We start from the raw sequence: 19,002 nt of genomic DNA, 5'->3' as shown, positions 1-19,002 counted from the left end.
CAGGGAACATTAAATACAGTAAAAAAAAAAGGGTCAGACCCCAAATGCCAAGTATAAAAAAAATAAAATCTGTTACTTCTGAACTTGATTATTGGAACTAATGTAGAAAAAGCAGCAACTAAATGCAAACCTTCGCTACTGTCCCAGCCAAAACTTCTAGTAAGATCTGTGGTTTCCACTGATCTTTTTCCACTTGTCTGTCAAAATATATAGAAGTAGATAAAAAAGGAGCATCAATTAGTTACAAAAATATTAACAGCCACTAAAGTTTGTCAAATGAAAACAGATAACACAATTAATTTGGGGGACATAGGGAATTGGTATTTTATGCCGAACCAGGAAACTAAGGCAAGGCAGCCAGATATGTAAAGAGAAGCCACATGCAGAAAAAGAACAGCATGCCCGAGACAAGAGTTGAACCTGGGACAGCCAACAATATAAAAAATTCTTTGATATTTAACATTATTGATTATTCTTAGCTTTTTATGAAAACAAATATTAAAACTCAATTACCCTTCTCCTGAAAATAAAAGTGTGGAGTAGATCATTGCAAACGAATCTTTCCCCAGTTACAACCACCATGTCACCAACATAGCAAAGTTCTGACAAACTTGATAACTCTTGATCCTCTAAAACAACAATTTCAGTAAAACTCTCAATGCCATTAATTTGAGAAGAAAAAGGTAGAACCCTTTTACCTGAAGCTGAAGAAACAGTCTCTGAAGCTGGAAAGGGATACTCTTGGCTGCATCATCCTCCCTTTTTTTCTTGTACTCCCATCTTAATAAAATAAAAACATACTTCTTGGCTGGAGTGTCCTTCCTTTAAATTTATACACCTTGAAATTATGTTAAAATGCATCAAAATTACCCTTTATACACTTCAAAAACCTCACAGAATGTTGGTAAATTTGCAGTAGTACATACTTTTTCTTTGCTGTTAGAGGTTGTTCTGAAGTATAATTCCCAAACTATTAAAAAAAAGTTATTCTCTACAAGAGTTTAAAAGAGAAATAAATATGATACAGGATGAAACAAAATCAGCAATCTCCCTAATTGCAGTTGGGTGTTCTCATAAATTTTATTGGATGTCTAATCTCATGCATTTCAGACAGAATAAATTTCTATGCTCACCGGTACAAAGCATTTCGAAACTCAGGCGTCATGAAAAGCGTTTGCAGGAGACTGTTGAGGTAGCAAGTCATTGCCTGGTTTACAAGGCCTACATAACCTGAATGTTGACAAGAAAAAATGTTAGGAAAATTACTAATACCACTGCATGCATTAAACTTGCTGTCAAGTGATGTAGAACTCAAAAACCACGAATTATAAGAAAGGCAAAATCCATGAAATTATAAAAGTTTTATCTTTACTTAAGCTCAGTCTTAATATCTGCTAATGAAATAATTTAAAAATTAACCATATCAGTTGTATTAGTATAATCTTGCCTGTGTCTGACTTGATCAATGCTGATGCATACGAGTCGCAGGAGGAGTTATTGTAGTGATCATAGGAGGAGCTGTTGTATGATAGACTACTTGTCGATACTTGGCTCTCATAGCCTGAGGTTTCATCCTGCTAATCCAAAAATTGTTTAAATATATACATATTATATCCAGGCTGGTTAATAAATTACAGGTTCAACATTACTTCCAGCCTTGAACCTTTGGAAAATGCATTGGAATACATACGAGAAAGGTACACTACAGAAGATGAACAATGAAATCCAACTATAAAAAATTACTACCACTCAAACAGCAATCTACAAAACATTTATCTGAATGACAAAAAATTTACCTCTCGCTGGGGTGCTTTGCCTTCCAATTCATATATTGTGAAATTATGACGCCGAATCTCTGGATTGCAAATACTTCCAAGTGTTCCATCTGCTTGCTCTTCGAGGATGACCTTATTTCACACAAATTGCAGTGACAGGATGACACACACATACACAAGATTTAAGTGCATAAAAGTATTATAAAATTGCTTCACTTATTATAATCATCTTGACCCAAATATTTATATCCTAAGGAAAGTTGTTACCAAGACATCTCTGTTACTGACAATACCATAAGAGCTCACATGAGAAATATCTGTCCATTTTAATACATTACAACAGTATTCATTAACTGCTATATAATATAAATAAGCTAATCTGCTACTCACATCTGCAGATGATTGCCCCTGTTGTCTCTCATAGTGCACGGATACACTTCCTGAGCATAACCACATATCTTGGCTATCTCTTTTGCTGCATTGTTCAGCGAAGTAGATGCAGGTAAATTGACTGACTGCTTACGACCAGCTGTCTGTGAATCTACTAGATCTCTGATGATACACAGCACCTTTTCTTCATCAGCTCCTGAAACAACCTAAAACACCTCATTTTATGAAGTAAATGTTAAATGATGCCTTACATATGCTTACATGAGAGGAAGAAAGTATTATTAACTGACCAATCAGCTCTCCCATTAGTAATAGCCTTGACTGCCTAGAATATCGATATATATATATGCATGTGTCATGAGACCTGCATACAGTAATACACTCATCCTCTGCTACGTGCACCTGTGAAACGCTTTGCATACCACAGGCACATTTTAAACATGGAAGCCAGTAGTGAAGACAGAATATATCAAGCATATGCTATGATGCTGGCAACTATCTGCAATGATTATAGGAAAGAATATTTATCTACTACCTGCAGTATCAATTGTTACAGAAACAAAGTAGAAGCTTGTAGCAATCATGGGAAGGACTTGTAGAGATAAAGTAACAGGATATTTTAATATCAATATAGTGATAACAATTACAAACAGGCTGAAATATGATCCAGTTTAAAATGGTAAACTGCTTATCCCAAATGACAAACATCATTTAAATGATGTTAATGTAATAAGATCACTATACGCCATTTCCAGTTTTCATTATGTGATTAACCTAAGTTTGGTTTTTTTATTGGTGGTGGGGGGGGGAGAAGTGCAAGGAACAAATGGAAAAAGGGCAAAGTTAGAAAAAAATTCTCCCAAACTGATTAGGCAAAATACACAAAATAAGGTAAATGAGGTACAACTCCACTTTAGGAAGGCTTAGGCCTAAATTTAAATTGTAAAAAAATAACTAAACTATCCCTATCATCTAGTTCAATAATGGTAGTTCATTAACAGCACACATCTCCATACCCCTCTCCCCTTTCTTCAATGGGATTGTACCCAATGCCTCTGTTCGCTCAGTTTCCATAATTTCCTCCTCTCCTTTCAGTGTCAGCAAGGCATCTCCTGCCCTGAGCTATGCATTTGCACCTATCTTTTTAATAATAGAAGTTGAACACTATGATGTGTCATAATGATCTTACAAGAGTACCAAATAAACTTTATTTCAAAAAGAGAAAACTGCATATTTCTGCTGGTTTCCGTTGTACACGATTCGTCGTCTGAAACCAAACATGGCCAAAGCACATAAAGTAATGAAAATACTTGTTAACAAACACAAAGTATCATTAAGATTTGTCATCCTCTTTTCTATGTGTGACAGGGGGAAAAAGGGTGAACCAATAAAATTTAAAATTGGGCATTATTATCATTATTTTATTTTTATTATTTAGCACTAAGTAGTGCTTATTCAACCATTTCATCGTTTCGCAGCTACTTTTACGGTACTAGTGTCATAGAGACAAGTCACTGTGACAGTCACAGTCCACTCCCAGTTCCATTGCATTATAGCAATGTATTTCCGTATTTCTCACCTCAAGCGGAACAATCTGAGTATTTTCTCCTGTCACCATTTTACAGTATAGTTTCAAGTGTATAATTATTCTTGTCGATGAGTAATTCGCATTGTATCTGACATTCTGCTTGGTTTGTCTTTCGAAAGTGCACATATAACAGATAAGTATGGCTGCACGAAGTCTCGCTAAATCTCGACCGGAAACAGTACTCCGAGATCCCGAATAACTTCCGGTCTTTTCCATCGAGTGGCTGCAAGATGAGGTAGGCTGGATACGATTCTGTAATATCTAATGTCATCTGCTTGAAATAACTTCACAATTTACGATATTTGTCTCAATTATTTTTTTAATTTGTCGCTAAAAGCGAATAGTACTGTCTGAATGGCTGTTTAAGAATTATGTAATGTTATATCGAGTTCTGTACAATGAAATGAGGCGTGCATCTTCTACCATAAATTGCCACGAGCTGTTGATAGTGGGCTAGCACACTCATAGAAATGTGTTTTTGTTGTACAGTAAGCTCAACCGAGACGCACTTCGTGAATCCATTGAAACTATCCTGAAGCAGTCTCAGGAGAAGAAGAGGAAATTCACGGAATCTGTTGAACTACAGATTTCTCTCAAGAACTATGATCCTCAGAAAGACAAGCGCTTTGCTGGCACCGTCAAGTAATGTCCAGGACATTCTTCACCTTCATTTAACCCAGACAGCACATCAGGCTTTCATGCCAGAACATAAAGCTTTAATGTTAACACGTGTTAAGGGATTTTCATCCCTCCATGTTATTTTTCTCATTACTTTCCCCTACCCACACACCATATTCAGCGTTTGTCTGGCAAGAAGGTGGCTGTCTTGGGAAGTTGGCTTCTGCCAACGGGACTCTCACCCAGGGTCTAAAAACTGTGGGTAGGTTTTGGAGGCAATACTCCAATACCGCCACCCTTAGGATCAGTGTCCTGGGTGAAATCCTATAAAATCTGGTATAAACTTCGTAAATTGATAGTGGCTATTTGATATCTTCTGTTTAATATAAAAGATTTCGTTAGTGAAAATAAGACTGCTAATTTTGTGTTTTAATGATTCTTTCACAAATAGGAGACCTAGTAGGATATACTGGAATTTTTTTTTTAAAGGCTTCGCTTCACTCCTAAACCAAAGATGAGAGTGTGCATTCTTGGTGATCAAGTTCACTGTGACCAGGCCAAGGCAAATGAAATCCCTCACATGAACCAAGATGACCTCAAGAAGCTTAACAAGGATAAGAAGCTGGTGAAAAAGCTAGGTAAGTGGTGATGCCAGATTCTTACGAAAGGTAGATATGGCTATCTTGTCTGATCTAATTCGTATAGAATTATACCACGATTGTACACATTTGAATTGTGTATATCTACATGGAAGAGTCAGTATTTTTATTATTTCCAAGGTTGGCAGCGTAGCATTAACTGTGGTAACCAATGATGAGACTTGCATGTATTAGCATACTGCTGCTGATGAAACATACAAGCTCTAGAATTGCCCTGAGGTTGCTGTTCCATGTTTTCTTTTCCTCCATACCTTTTAGAGGCGTGATTGTTTGCTATACAAACTTCATTTGTTTTTTGTTTTTCAGCCAAGAAATATGATGCATTTCTGGCATCAGAATCATTGATCAAGCTGATCCCCAGGATCTTGGGTCCCGGGTTGGCCAAAGCTGGGAAGTTTCCTAGTCCAATTGGTCACAATGATGCAATTGTAGGCAAGGTGGAAGATGTTCGTTCTACAATCAAGTTCCAGATGAAAAAGGTACGTGTTGTTTGAAGGGTTTCTGATGGCAAAAAGGCAGCCAATGATGACACGCATGTATTAGCATACTTAAGGTTGATGAAACATGTCCAGCTCTAGAATTGCACTGAGGTTGTCTTTGTATTGTTAGGTGTGAGGGGTGTTTAGTGGTATGTTGACTAGATCTTACGGTTCTTTTCTGTTGTGCAGGTTTTGTGCTTGTCCACTTGTGTCGGCCATGTCAACATGACAACAGATGAGTTATTTTCTAACATCACCCTTGCCATCAATTTCTTGGTTTCGCTGCTGAAAAAGAACTGGCAGAATGTGCGTGCACTTTACGTGAAGTCCACAATGGGACATGCCCAGAGAATCTTCTAAAATTTTGTCTAAAAATTATACCAGGTTCAGGGGGAAGTAAAGTGAACTGCAAAGATGTTGCCCTTTTTTCTCTTTTGGTGCATGACAGGATGTGAATGTTGCATGATTATAGTGTGAAATAATCTGATGTGGTCATCGTAAAATCTCTCCAGTGCATCACACAAAACTAACAGCACGGGCAGACTTTGCCTTATTAGATTTTTTTAATCCTGTGGATATTCTACATTGCTCCAGGATGATATTGTGTATGCACTGATAGTTTGTGGCTGCTTGTGCGATCTAAATTAGCTGTAGCTTAAGGTATGGTTACACAATTATACTCCTTAGACAAGCATTACTGAAATATGTGTTGAATAAGCTGGAGATAATGCTGTACATGAGTAAAACTGCTCTCAGCACTGCATAAAAGAATTACAAAGATGCTTACACCAGTGGGTGAAGTATCTTTTATTATTGCTTCTTTGATGTAATCATCACACCAAAAAACCTTTACATTTTGGGAAAGGACAAAGCTTACTACAAGTAATAAAAATTTCCTGGGAATGCAATGATCATGCTAAGCTGGTTAATACAGCAATTTTGTTACTGTTGGTGTGTGAAAGACCCTGAGATGTTTGCAGTCTAGAAAAATGGCTAATGCTTAGTACTTCATGGAAGAGGTGATGCTCAGAAGGGTCAGACAAACACCATGATTTGACTACAGAAAGGCATTTACAGGCTAGGGTTAGTAGACATTGTTTTGATGTTAGGCAGAGTTAAGGGGAATATAACACACTAGTCAATATATTAAGATACGTCTTTCATAAGGGTACAAACGATACTAGTAACAATTATCAATATACATATTTAATCTTTTGGTGTTTTATCAAAGACTTCCTTATTATTCAATACTCTCTGCATAGTATAGTCTTTATGCTCAAGGATTTACTGTTGTAATTCTCTTTAGGTGACAGACTGCAAAGAATACAGAATAATGCTGTTAGCCAAATCTGCAGACCATCTAGATGTGAACATATATCACCCATCATTTGCTCTATTCACTGGCTGCTAATCATAAAGCCTACACACTTCCCACTTCCTTTTTCTTGCACTGGTCCTGATTGCCACCTATACATTCACTTTTTTGTTCATTTCCCAACAAGCTTCTAGCAAAGAAAGATATGTGGCCAGAGGTCTTTCTCTTACCAGGGTCCTTCAACTTGAAACAGATTAACTGTCTGCCTCTAATTCTCTTGCCACTTTTAAGTCCACATCTTTTTCTGAACAGCGAGTGACCCTGTATAATGTTTTCTGTAATTTACTTCGCGTAGGGCGGGTATCTATGGTTAACGCGAACATATCTGTTTTGTGGTTGTTAGTGATTCAGTCTGTATGTCATTTCTGTAAGTGCTATTGGCTATAGAAATGTTTCTTAGGATTATTATTATTAATCTGCACATGGTTCCTGCAAAATTTGTTGAAAAATTCATAATAAGTAAATCCGTTAAGTGAGGTTTGGCATGGTCAGCTGTGCCAGATGGACATGCCTGAGTACGGTTTGCTGTAGACATTATGAACATCTTCATCCCCAGCCAGCACATCACCTGCAGCTGCTGCCATTGCCTGTGAAATCAAAATTTACCATCAGCTGTTTGAAAATGGTGCTATATCTATGGCAAAAGACATTTGTAGGTTTAAAATAGTTTAAGTGGCATTTCATATAAAAACAGCATGGCAATTCCTTTAGCTTGCTGGGAGGTACATGTAAAGGTCATCACTCTGACCTTTTCAGGTTGTGAGGTGTTTTCTCAAGGCTAACTATAAAAGGGTGAAGAACATTTCTGCCTTACTAAAGTGTCATTCCTGCAAGCTGGGTTGATGGATATAAAGCTGAATAACTACTCAAAATATCTGCTTGTCAGGAAGTGGGATGACCTGAGTACAAGTTGTATTAATGCACATCATGGGCATTTCTCTGAAAATATGTGTGTACACAAGAATTGTTGCATTCATTGTAATAGTTAATGGCACATATATTTTCTGTGCCAGCTAGGTACAAGCTAAACCTGTATGCAGATCTGTTCCAAGGTTAAACAGGCTAAAGTTATCATTGTAAGATGTAGGTAGTAATATGATTTGGAATATTGCTCTCAATGCAGCTATCCTGATGAGTGGTTTCTCTTTACCTTTGTGGTGTCGCTCCTATTGTTAAGAAGAGAGTCGGTGTTGAAGACATAAGCTGACCCTGGTTGTGTTAAGCTCAGTAGATCTGTCTTAATGGGGAAGGGATCAGTTGGCAAAATCTGTAAAAGAAAGACCCATCACAATTCTAGGTGACAAAGTGTGCAATCTGTTTTAAAAAAACATTTCTGAGGATTTTAGAATACTTTCTACTATGTTTAAAATACAAACCAAAATGAAACAGTACATCCTGGTGGAACTGACATCTTCAAACAGTTATTGAAAGAGTGCATTATCATCCCAACATCTGAAGGCAACTTTAACATCTTTGAACTCTGGCAGGTTAAACTGATTCACTTTAGCCGGTCCTTCATATTCCTGTCTTTATCAGTCACCTACAAAAACAAATCGGACCATGCATTTCCCCAGCTACAGTATCAGAACAAACTTGCGAATTGCAACCTTGAACTCCATGATTTTCAATTTAACTCTCCTTTAATCATTATTTAAAGCATCTAAAATCATTCCTACAAGAGTCCAACCTGATGTGGCACGGCCAACTCACAAGCAACTTCACATTATCAAGATTGTACATAAAGATAGCCCATGCTCCATCCATGATCTTCCTGTGTCCAAAATACTACTGTGGGAACATCTTCCAATGTTTTCTGCTTGGACTTATGCCAACTAAAATTAATGTCATCACATTCTGCAGCATAGCCACTGATGAGTAGTTAAACTGTGATGGGACAGCCAGGGTCCTTTCTATTGTATGATAGTTTTCGGACTGTTGAGTCAGCCATATTGTTTCATGTTCAATCAATACAGTCATCATCAAACTACAAACTGTCCAATGTTTGTCAGCTGAAATCCCACAGCACGATACAAATTCCGAGCAGATATCTCTAGTTTGTAGTTCATGTGTGACAGATAACCTAGAACCCCGCTGCATCCTGAGACTAGCTGCTGTCTAAAGAAGCCTAGCCTTGACTCTAATAACCTCAAATACTATCACTGTTTCTAAACTCCCTTTTCTGTCCAGAGTATTTAAAAAAAAAATTGTGCTAGTCCAGCTCCTGAGCATTTCCTCAGCCTTAATTTGCTTGAACCATTACAGTAAGCCCATTGTCAGAATCATCCAACAGTGATGGCATTTCTGCAAGTGGTTGCATTTTATCTGTTTGGGACATGGTCACAAGTTAGATCTGTCGACAATGATGTCCTTCTCTTGTGCCTTTTTGTTCCTTTCAGTCTCTCTGGTACTGTTTTGAACTGATCACATCCAGTCTGTGGTAGCTGTCAGCACCTCATCTTTATCTGCTCTTTCGTATTGGGCATCTCAATACTCTGTTCTTGGATCTTGTTATTTACTGAGTGCATCCAATCACTTGGCTCCACCATCTGCCATGTGGGCCTGCAGTATCTTGTATGCTGATGCTACACAGTTGCCAGCATCTGGACTCTTTTCTCAGCTTCATCATCTACACTTCTGTACAACACAAAGTAGACTCTGTGAAAGCCTGGATGTCCATCAACTAATTGAAAACGAATGAATATAAAACTGAGGTTCTTCCAAAATCCTCTGCAAATAAACTGAAATTTGCGTCATTCTCCACTACCTTTACTTTCTATGGGGTTAACATTCTCTCTCTCACACATTCATGGACCATTTGGACTTTTTGATGTATTATTATCTCTTTAATCTGACATGTAAGTCCATATTCCTTGAGCAGTCACATCTGCCCTTTATATCAGATTCTGCCATCAAAAACTCATGTCTGTTTTTGTGTTCTCCTTCAATTCTTTATTCACAGTAATTACAAGATTGCCACACCATTAACTTTATGGCCTTGCTACTGACACCTTACCACCCAATTTGATCTTCCTGGTCTGCTTTTGTTGCCCTCTTCTCTGCGCCATGCTTCAGACAGAAGAAATTCAGCAAACACTCCTTCTCAGGTCCCACATTTTGGAATACTCTCCCCACTTTCTCTTCAAACTGTCTACATTTGAAGCCTGCAAATGTGGCCTCAGAACCCATCTCTTTTAAAATAGCTTGCATAATCAAAAGAAGTGTTCTACCTCACTTCTTGATCCATGCACTTAATTCTTTTTCATGATATCATTTGTTTTCTGATGCTTATGTTTCTTGTATGGTTGACTGTTGTCTTTCGTGTGTAGCATACTGAGCTTGAATCCAAGTGGAAAATGCACTTTCCACATTCAATCATCATCATCTGAATATGTCTCATCTTGCCAATCACATGTCTAATGAATTTTAAAATTGTTAGAATCATGTATAATAACTAGAAATCCAACTAACCTTTTTAATAATATCCATTTTTATGAGATCAGCTTTGGATGTCTGCCTGCATCCAGCAACTGGGAGAAAAAATAATTTACACATATGAACAAGACATGGGCTATATGCATTGAAAATAATTCTTGTTGCTTGTTATGTTTAATTTCATGGTGCTCACAAACCTCGATACTGATTTGCAAGTTACTGTAAACATGTGATTCATCAACAGCAGCAGTTATCAAACAGTAACTGTCTAGTTCCATACATAATTCTCTATAACTGTCTCATTTATCCACAGCATATTTCTCTATAAATGTCATACCTTCAAAAAATGGCCAGATGGCATCAATGGCAGAAGCAAAATCTACTGGTGTCCTGAACAGAATGTTATATTCCAGTTATCATTGGTATGCTGAGGGATTGGCTGGCTTGACAGGAAGCCATGGTAACTTATTGCAGCTCCCTCAAATGTTGAAAAACCACATCTACTGTATATGAGCAAGAAGCTCTGTAAAGACTTAATAATGTTTTGGAACTATATGTGGGCAAGAGATGGTGATGAAATAGAAATTAAAGTACAATGAAAAGATATTTGACTATCAACCCTCTGCCAGTGTCACATACAGAGAGTGTCCCCAAGATAAGATCTGAACCTAAGACTATAAGATTCTCTTCACGGACACATCTCCTGATTTTTACTGTACTGACAACCCACAACATCCACCCATTGATTCCCTGCTGCCTTGACTTTGCCTTTCACAAATATGCTTATCCATCAAATATATTGGGTAAAATAAAAAGCTGGCAACAGAATAAAGACACAGTTTTAAAACATTGTAAAGCTTTTACTAAGTATGCTATGAATACACACATGGAAGAGTAAAAGCAAAAAATGGCAACTGATGTTCACAAGAGAATTTAAAGGACAGTTATACCTTCCTTGGGAGTCTTTGGCAAGCATATCAACAGGATAATCCAAGAGATGCATAATAACTTTTCCATGACCTTGAAAAGTTGCACAATGTAGTGGTGTCCAAAGTGTTCCTCTGTTGCACTGATTACATTCTGCGCTAAAAGACAGATGTATTATAGTAACTATCAAAAGATTTGAAACCATATTTTAAATAATCCTAATGATCTGTAAAAAAATCATAAACATATTAAAGATTATATACAATTTTATATGCTCACCCATTTTCTAGTAGTAACTTGACTATTTCTGCATATCCCCAGAAGGCAGCTATTGCAAGTGGGGTCATGCCGTCCTTAGATCGCTCATTGACATTAGCACCATGGACAATAAGTTGTTTCACTGCCTGAGTATAAAATGAAAACTCATGAATCATTTGCCATTACATTATTTATGGTTATCAAGCATTTTAAGATCTCCTTTTGAGTTTATGGCGCACATGCACTAAGCTGGTATTCTCCCCTTTCTCTTACACACGCGTATTTGCAGGTCTGTGGAAGCCAACGGCAAATAACGTTCAAAATGTGCTCATATGGGATAAAAATTATAATTTCGATTGATGATATTATGTGATTGCAAACGTTACCATGATATCCCCGTTCGCAGCGGCTATAGCAACCGATGATGTGGGAGCTGCCATTTTGTGGACGGAAACAGCCCAAGCCGAGACTACGTTAGTCACGTGATCTCAAAGCCATGTGTGGGACCAAGAGCTATCGTCTGCTAGTCGACTTCAATGAACGTTGGCTGAGAACGTGGGACCGGTATCCTCTTGATGGGATTTAGGAAGCTGAGAATGCACAGTTTCAAGCCTCTTTTACAACTTTGAATAATAGTGATTGTTTGGGCTGAGTTTTCCTTCACGGTGGAGATGTTTTCGGCATTCTGGACATTTATCAACAAACTTTTCCAGGTGAAGTGGAGAGGGATACAGCACTCAAGACAGATCACGCTCTCATATGTCATCCCAACAGCTACAGCTGTGTTATGCTATCTCAATAGTTTGGAAGGGGATTTTGTTCACGACGATAAGTTTGCCATTGTGGATAACCCAGATGTCAACGGAAAAGCTAACTTTGCCCAGCTCTTTCTGAACGACTTCTGGGGAAAAGCAATGTGGGACAACACCAGTCACAAAAGCTACCGTCCGCTTTGCATTGTGACATTCAGGTGAGCCTGAGACAAAATGTCAGTGTTGACGTACGCCACGGATGGTTGGCTGCACTGTAGTTGATAAGCGCATGAATCGACTCAGTACATTCGATATTGTGTGTGTCTGTGCTTGTGTGTGCACGCGAGCGCGTTTATTTATGCTAGAGTGATTAGCAAAGTCAGATACGATTGTCAGTAAACACTACACTAATATTTGTCCTGTCAGAGATTATTAGTAATGTTCTGGTATGGATTAATGAATCATGAGTTTTTGTTTGTATGGTTGTTTTGATTTTTTTTTTTTTTTTTTTTTGATATGCCGCAGGATTTGATAATATCTACAATTTTGAATATGTTTTATCTTGAAATGTTTAGCCGTCGTATGTGACATATTCATTCATGATTTATCTCACAAAGACGCAAATTTTTCTTCTATTACATCACATGGAAGTCTTAGAGTGCCCTTGTTTATGATGCCATTGATTGCGCAAATCATCAAGAAGTTTGGCTTGTGCAACATGCCCCTCGTAGTTCTTGTGCTCTGAGCCAATATGATAAAGATATGCACAACTTAAACTGCGGTGATCAGAAGTCATTTGCAGCCGCAGCTATGGCCATCATTTCGGTATAGCAATTTCCTGAACTGCGGTGAAGCAAGCTTTCCGCAGGAAGATGGTGTTTATGTTGTTTGTGTCGTGCACGGTATCGATGACTTGTTAGCTTTCCAGGCGCGACACACACAACACTGCGAGTGCACATAATCTTGATTTAATATTTTTATGACTGGTACTCTTGTGGGTAATTGTCAGAAGCACAATATTCCTATTCCTATCTCAACATTGATATAAATAAATATTTTAAAATGCCTATTTTATAATAAACAGTGTTGCCGGTCGACAGTGTGTTATTTTTAAAAAAAAAGAGGATATTTTGGTTTTAGTACTGAGCTGTAGTCACTACATCTATGCTGATGACATTCACCTTCTCAACACGAGAAAAAGGTGAACTCTTTGTTTTGAGACCGTTATTATTATGTCTGTCTATTTTTTCCCCCTTTGTAAGGCGCTTTACGTTAGTCTTTGATAATGAGGTAAAGCGCTTTATAAATTCCCATTGTAATTATTATTACTATTATTGTTGTTGCTTTTTGTCGTGCACACTTTACACTCTACTCAAAGTGAAGGATGCGATGCGTCATGCATGAAGGGTACTTCTCAGCACTGTGAAGTACACAGTACCACATAAGACACTAGATCCGGCAAGTCCTACTGCTGGCGCGAGAGACTAGCTACATCCGTTTTCGTTTGGTGCTCTGCTAAACGTTGCTCGAATTCCAAACATTTTCTGTCACCATAGATTTTTTTCTCCTTACATTTCTGAAAAAAATGCGGTTACTATTATAATTCGATGTATTAAAAAAAAAAAAACAGTTGTAGGTACTGCGCAGTCATAATCCAAAAACGCAAAAACGGGCCTTGCCAGGTACTTGAGCTACTGTAGGGTATCAGAGGGAACGAGCGGGTAGACAGTTGTCCGCACATGTACATCCGGAATGTGTGCAGCTATAATTTCTGACATCTCACACATTGTCGGTCACTCTTTTGAACCCGACTTTCGCCGCTACAGGTTTATATGTCAGAAGGCGCGACTACTTCAACTGCAATTCAAATGTCCATAGGCTTTATTCTTCCGTCGGGTCATTTATAAGGTCAAAGTTTATTCTGTTGCATGCATCAGTGATTATCGTCTTTTGTTTATTTACAGCTAAAGAAAATAAGTTCTGTCGTTTCGTTAAGGACTACACATGAGAGGCAATGTAAGTGAACTGCCAGCCCTTTATTTGAACGGACGAGTCCTTTTTGGATTAGGAGAGCGAAGAAAGAACAGCAGTGCAAAAAGAACAAAACATAATTGAGCAGTTCCTGTGGTGTAAATAGTCTAATTAATGGTCGCATCGCTATAATAATACATGAAACTGAAACAGACGCAGAGAAAGAGGTCATTCCGCAACCTGATGTAATTTTGTCTTCTTTTTTTAAGGTGGGATGATTATTTTAAAAATTTTTCTGACGAGATATAAATTTATGTATCGTTCTTTTTTTTTTTCTTTGTTTTTTTTTTTTCGTAAATGTGTCTTGACAAGAAGATGAAGCTGTTTCCCAGAATTTTTACCCTTTTTTTCCTATTCTCGCTAGACTCGCTAGGTAAAATATTTGCACTTGAATGTGAAGACCAACACGTGTTGGCCAGACCTAAAGGCTTCCTCCAACCACGAACAAATCATTCAAATATTTTTTAGTCGTCCCCTTGATCGGAGGGGCGGCTGTATATCAGCACCTGTCTCTCATACACTTCAAGTGTGTTTCTCGCACACAAGACGAAACTGTGTCGCTTAGTGCACTCTTTTGTAGCCTTCCTTTGAATTGCCACTAGTTCACTGGCTTTACAGAACCGTTGTTATATTATTGGGTTTGTGTTGAAAAAACCCTATAGGTCTTTAGTAGGATTTACGAGAGAAAGTATTCAAGAACCTTTTTTTTCATATCGGAGTATGCACGCGTTTAACAATAATAAATGTGGGTAGTAATAAATTCACGGTGGGTGCTCGAAATTATTTGTGCATTGTAACATTGTAAAAGTTGATGATTTCCTGTAAATAGCAGGATAATAGAGTTGTCAACATTCGTGTGAGCTTAACCTCGCGTGTTGTAGTGCGTATGTCCATATTTATGGTGACAAGCAGTCATACAGCTTTGCAAGAGGCCACCAGGGGAGGTCTCCCATACACTCGTATTGTACTAGTGCTTCACGATCTGAATATACATTTAATCAATATTTTTTAAAACTCTTTCGTTCTTAGTATTCAAATATCACAGTTTAGCAAATTCTGGATCAATCATTATTTATCATTATTAATTACTTTGTTATTTTGATGATCATAAAGACGTGTGTTTGTTGATTTGTATGTTTGTCTATATTTAAGATCGTTTTCGTTTTCTGTTTGCATCTCAACATATGCCAACATTTGCCATTATTGCTGATTGTCTGTATCGGTTGTCAGGCTGGACTTCTACTTGTCGCATGGGAACCCCTGGTACTTTCACATGGTCAATGTGGTCCTACATGCAGCCGTCACGTTCTTCTTTGTGCACATGCTCCGCCGCGTGCTGCACGTGCCACTCGCAGAGACGTGTCTGGCTGCTGTACTTCGCCGTCCACCCCATTCACACTGAAGCGGTAAGAAAAATGACCTGGTTATGACACACCTACACTTCTACTAGCAATATCTCTAACACATTTTTTAGCATCTGTCACCAATACAGTGAGGATTGGCTGCGCGGGGTTCAGATCTCGTCACGGGCACACGTTTTTTTCGCTGCATGCGGCATCTGTTTATAGGGCTGGCTGCCGTGATATAGCCGTAGCTGCTGGCACGGTGTAAAACACCAATTCCCTCTCCGCACATCTTTAACAGTGCACCAGAGTGCGACAAGGTTTTTTTTTTTTTTTTTTTTTTTCATAATCGAAGATCTTGCAGTACAAGATGCTATTTCCCAAATCTAGTCAATAATTAATTTGTTTTTTAACACAATAATACAAATTTCAGAAAGCATACCCACAGTATGGTGAAGTGCCTGTGTGCTGGCATCTCCGCTGGTCAGACTGTCTCTCTATAGATACCTTCGTATTTGTAAGTACAATCGAACCTCGGTCTCACTATCTCGCTATCCGAACTACCGCTACATCGTTAATGGTATCGCCAACATTAAGTCTTTCCCCAGCATCATCAAAGGTGGTGGTTAGGGATGAGCGACCAGCCAGCAACCTAGGGGTGTCAAGACTAAGTGGCACAATGATGAAGTGACACTCCAATATCAGCCAAGAAATGTGAGTGCTGCTGTCAGTGATGCGTTTGACAAGGCTGTGAAGAGTCAGGTGTGACCCACTCTTTATTTGCTCAAGCCTTTCTCAGCTTGGGGGTGTACAGCATAGGATCTCGTTTTATTCTGACGAACCTCTTGATGAGAGTATTTTCTGCTCTGATCGGCTGTAACTGATGCTCGTAATTTGATGTCTGTTCCCCGAGGACGAGGTCAGAAGTCAACATATTAGATAAATAAACTCCACAGGCCTCGGGATGGGTCGGAAAAGATATGGAAGGATATCAGAAAAGTACATTATGGAAAGACTACAGACAATGTTTTACGTATGACTTCGCACACACACATCGAGAGGACTGAACTCTTTAAGGGTCCACGATGCACTTTCATGCTAGGATGAAATACATGTATATAGCTTATATATCACCCCTCCACTCAGTAAGTCGTTCACAGGAAAGTGATGAGGGCTATCCTTGTCGTCTGTACATTGACAGGACACATTGTGGTCAAAAGCTTCCTTCATAATGTCTCTCGATAAGATCCTGTCATGAGGTTTGGCAGTCGCTCGATCACCGGGGTCAAAGATCACAAGGAGATCAACGTCTTGCATAGCGGAGGTGAAAGTTCGCGTGGAGCGTGACACGAGCTTGAGTCATGGCGGTTTTTTGTAAAGTTGTTTACCGTCTCAGGCCAAGCGAGGTACTTTTGTTGTTCCAGATAAACTTTTGCGGAGGCGAATTAAAAAAAAAAAAAGCCTCCAACCATTTTAGAAGGGAAACTGCATATGTAAGCTACTTTGAAGATAGGGGGAGAGGAGAGAAAAAATGACGAGTCTTCATTGTTTGGAAACTATGTTTGGTGCATACTATACCTGCATGTTACTTACATTGTGTGTGGAATGTTTTATGTTGTTTTAAAAGGAATACGTAGTAACAGTTTACAGATATATTGCTCTCTCTCTCTCACACACATACACAACTTTTCTCTTTCTCACGCGTGCGCCCATACACACAAACATGCACCGCGAAAATTGCTTCGCAATGTTGTATTCATGAATATTGCTTCTATCTTCACAAGTTGACTGGCCTGAATTGTCGGAGGGCAGACTCCTTTTACTGAGATGCTCGGCTGCTGATTGACCTCGTTATTTTCTACTTCAGGTGAGTTTCATCTTCTTGAAAGAGACAATCGCCTAAACTTAGGTTGCTGTGTTCTTTTTTATTTATATAGTTAATGTCCCAGAGTTAACGGCACCCCATTTTTACCTTCGTGCGCTAAAAATTTTGATCGACACAATTCGTTTTCTCACAATTATAGCTCTTGGATTCTACTGACGGATAAAGCTCCAACTGGAAAACACTCGAGAACAAATAAATGAGTGTAGAGAAATACACATTGTGGTGAATAGGTCTGTTAAACAGTTTCTCGTGGCCATACCACATTGGCGTGGGATGAGTATGAGATTTTTGACGACAGCCTGCTCTTGTGATGGTGTTGACCATTTTGGGATATTAACCGACATAGGCCTATGCTCGGTGTGACTTAAGCACAGAATTAATGCAAGCGCAGAGTGACAAAAGCTAATTGTCCTTCGAGCAATTTGACTGGTATTTTAGCAACGCTGACAGATGGACTGTGCAGCTCTTTGACATGCGAGCGGCACTAGCATAGAAATCCGGACAAAGAGGCCTTTTGGGAAACCCCTGTTGCAACAGCGGACATTTGATATCATGTGGACCTCATACATAGCTGGAGCAGCCCCTTGCTCTAGGCTCCACGGTCAACCCATACCCAACACTCCAACACACACATTGCCTACTGCCCTTCACGCTTGTCTACCATTCTTTCTTTACTCAACATGTGACAATTTTATTTTTATGTCAATTTGAAATAACAAACTCAACTCATCACGCTCACCAACTACAGCTTGAAGGGATACATAGTGAATTTAATATATCACACGCAGTCTTTGTGCCGCTATGAAAAGAAGTGAGCTTGCCTGTATATATGGCAGCCATCAGCCTGCGCTCGAGTGATCACTGAAAACATTTCGAAAGCTCGATGCACGGCACAGACCTGCAGCCAATCGATTCGTGCGGACTTGGTCGTTTCCTGGGCTTGCGATCTTCACCGGCACAGTCCGCAGCGCATGCTGATGCCAGCAAAGGATCGCTTGCGCTCAGCTGGGTCTGGCACTCGCCTCTTGGACGCCGCTGTATCTGTTTCCTCCCCGGCGATTGCCGTTAAGAGGTATTGCCTCTGCCCTCTTGTAGCATGCTGAGTAGAATGTCCCACTTCTTCGCTCGAAATAGACTGTCCTTACAAGAGGGCGTAGTACGTAACCAGCTGAGCATCGGCGATGAAGGACAATAGAGTGTTGTGGCTGGGCCTCGGAGTTTTACTGATTATTTGTGACTTTTAGAGGAAAGCTAACAGGATAAGCAATCGATGGCTTCGCAAAAAGACAACGGGGAAAGAAACCCTTTAAGTAACATAAATCACGATTTTTTAAGATCAGCATTTAGAGATACTGTTTGATCCGTTGATCACCGTCGTACAGACTAGTATTACTGTTAGCCTCAAGGATGTATGCCGTTTATTTTATGCTGATTCATTTTGCAAATAAAACTGATGGTCTACTTCAGATGCAGCTGTTCTCTGAATCGGA

General features: G+C 39.0%; 4 protein-coding genes and 1 non-coding gene across 5 annotated transcripts in view; 3 read left to right on the top strand and 2 right to left on the bottom strand.

Moving 5' to 3' along the window:
- The window catches only part of LOC112565507 (ubiquitin carboxyl-terminal hydrolase 47-like), a 32,123-nt gene extending 28,212 nt beyond the window's left edge, over positions 1–3,911 (bottom strand). The window contains 8 exon segments of the mRNA XM_025240943.1: positions 131–197; positions 699–780; positions 1,134–1,230; positions 1,448–1,574; positions 1,797–1,907; positions 2,166–2,215; positions 2,218–2,371; positions 3,745–3,911. Of these exon segments, the coding sequence (XP_025096728.1) occupies positions 131–197; positions 699–780; positions 1,134–1,230; positions 1,448–1,574; positions 1,797–1,907; positions 2,166–2,215; positions 2,218–2,371; positions 3,745–3,879 (823 nt within the window). The 5' untranslated portion in view covers positions 3,880–3,911.
- On the top strand, positions 3,865–5,925 carry LOC112565510 (60S ribosomal protein L10a-like). Its single transcript, XM_025240951.1, has 5 exons — positions 3,865–3,988; positions 4,243–4,395; positions 4,861–5,009; positions 5,337–5,509; positions 5,699–5,925. Exons 1-5 carry the CDS (start codon positions 3,984–3,986, stop codon positions 5,867–5,869), a joined length of 651 nt encoding a protein of 216 aa, XP_025096736.1. The 5' UTR covers positions 3,865–3,983; the 3' UTR covers positions 5,870–5,925.
- LOC112567394 lies at positions 5,548–5,625 on the top strand. The gene has a single exon (XR_003099825.1). It is a non-coding gene; the product is annotated as a small nucleolar RNA SNORD45 (small nucleolar RNA).
- A 372-nt stretch (positions 5,926–6,297) lies between the features above and the next one.
- On the bottom strand, positions 6,298–12,017 carry LOC112565511 (ankyrin repeat domain-containing protein 50-like). Its single transcript, XM_025240952.1, has 7 exons — positions 11,888–12,017; positions 11,523–11,647; positions 11,267–11,401; positions 10,654–10,706; positions 10,353–10,411; positions 8,035–8,151; positions 6,298–7,471 (listed from the first exon to the last, which is right to left on the bottom strand). Exons 1-7 carry the CDS (start codon positions 11,939–11,941, stop codon positions 7,373–7,375), a joined length of 642 nt encoding a protein of 213 aa, XP_025096737.1. The 5' UTR covers positions 11,942–12,017; the 3' UTR covers positions 6,298–7,372.
- Positions 12,018–12,140: 123 nt separating this feature from the next.
- Positions 12,141–15,716, top strand: LOC112565512 (transmembrane and TPR repeat-containing protein 1-like). Its single transcript, XM_025240953.1, has 2 exons — positions 12,141–12,471; positions 15,515–15,716. Exons 1-2 carry the CDS (start codon positions 12,173–12,175, stop codon positions 15,684–15,686), a joined length of 471 nt encoding a protein of 156 aa, XP_025096738.1. The 5' UTR covers positions 12,141–12,172; the 3' UTR covers positions 15,687–15,716.
- The last annotated feature ends 3,286 nt before the right edge of the window (positions 15,717–19,002 follow it).

The sequence above is a fragment of the Pomacea canaliculata genome, linkage group LG6 (genome assembly GCF_003073045.1).
Source record: "Pomacea canaliculata isolate SZHN2017 linkage group LG6, ASM307304v1, whole genome shotgun sequence".
Lineage (NCBI taxonomy): Eukaryota > Metazoa > Mollusca > Gastropoda > Architaenioglossa > Ampullariidae > Pomacea > Pomacea canaliculata.
This window is presented reverse-complemented; position numbering and strand designations above follow the sequence as displayed.

Excerpts from the sequence above, each read along its gene's own strand:
- LOC112565512 (XM_025240953.1), top strand. The coding sequence starts at position 12,173 with ATGTTTTCGGCATTCTGGACATTTATCAACAAACTTTTCCAGGTGAAG. Across the intron at positions 12,472-15,514 it reads CTTTGCATTGTGACATTCAG|GCTGGACTTCTACTTGTCGC; the intron begins GTGAGCCTGAGA and ends ATCGGTTGTCAG.
- LOC112565511 (XM_025240952.1), bottom strand. The coding sequence starts at position 11,941 with ATGGCAGCTCCCACATCATCGGTTGCTATAGCCGCTGCGAACGGGGAT. Across the intron at positions 11,402-11,522 it reads AAGTTACTACTAGAAAATGG|CGCAGAATGTAATCAGTGCA; the intron begins GTGAGCATATAA and ends TCTGTCTTTTAG. Across the intron at positions 8,152-10,352 it reads AAATGGATATTATTAAAAAG|ATTTTGCCAACTGATCCCTT; the intron begins GTTAGTTGGATT and ends TTTCTTTTACAG.
- LOC112565510 (XM_025240951.1), top strand. Across the intron at positions 5,010-5,336 it reads GAAGCTGGTGAAAAAGCTAG|CCAAGAAATATGATGCATTT; the intron begins GTAAGTGGTGAT and ends TTTGTTTTTCAG. Across the intron at positions 5,510-5,698 it reads TCAAGTTCCAGATGAAAAAG|GTTTTGTGCTTGTCCACTTG; the intron begins GTACGTGTTGTT and ends TCTGTTGTGCAG.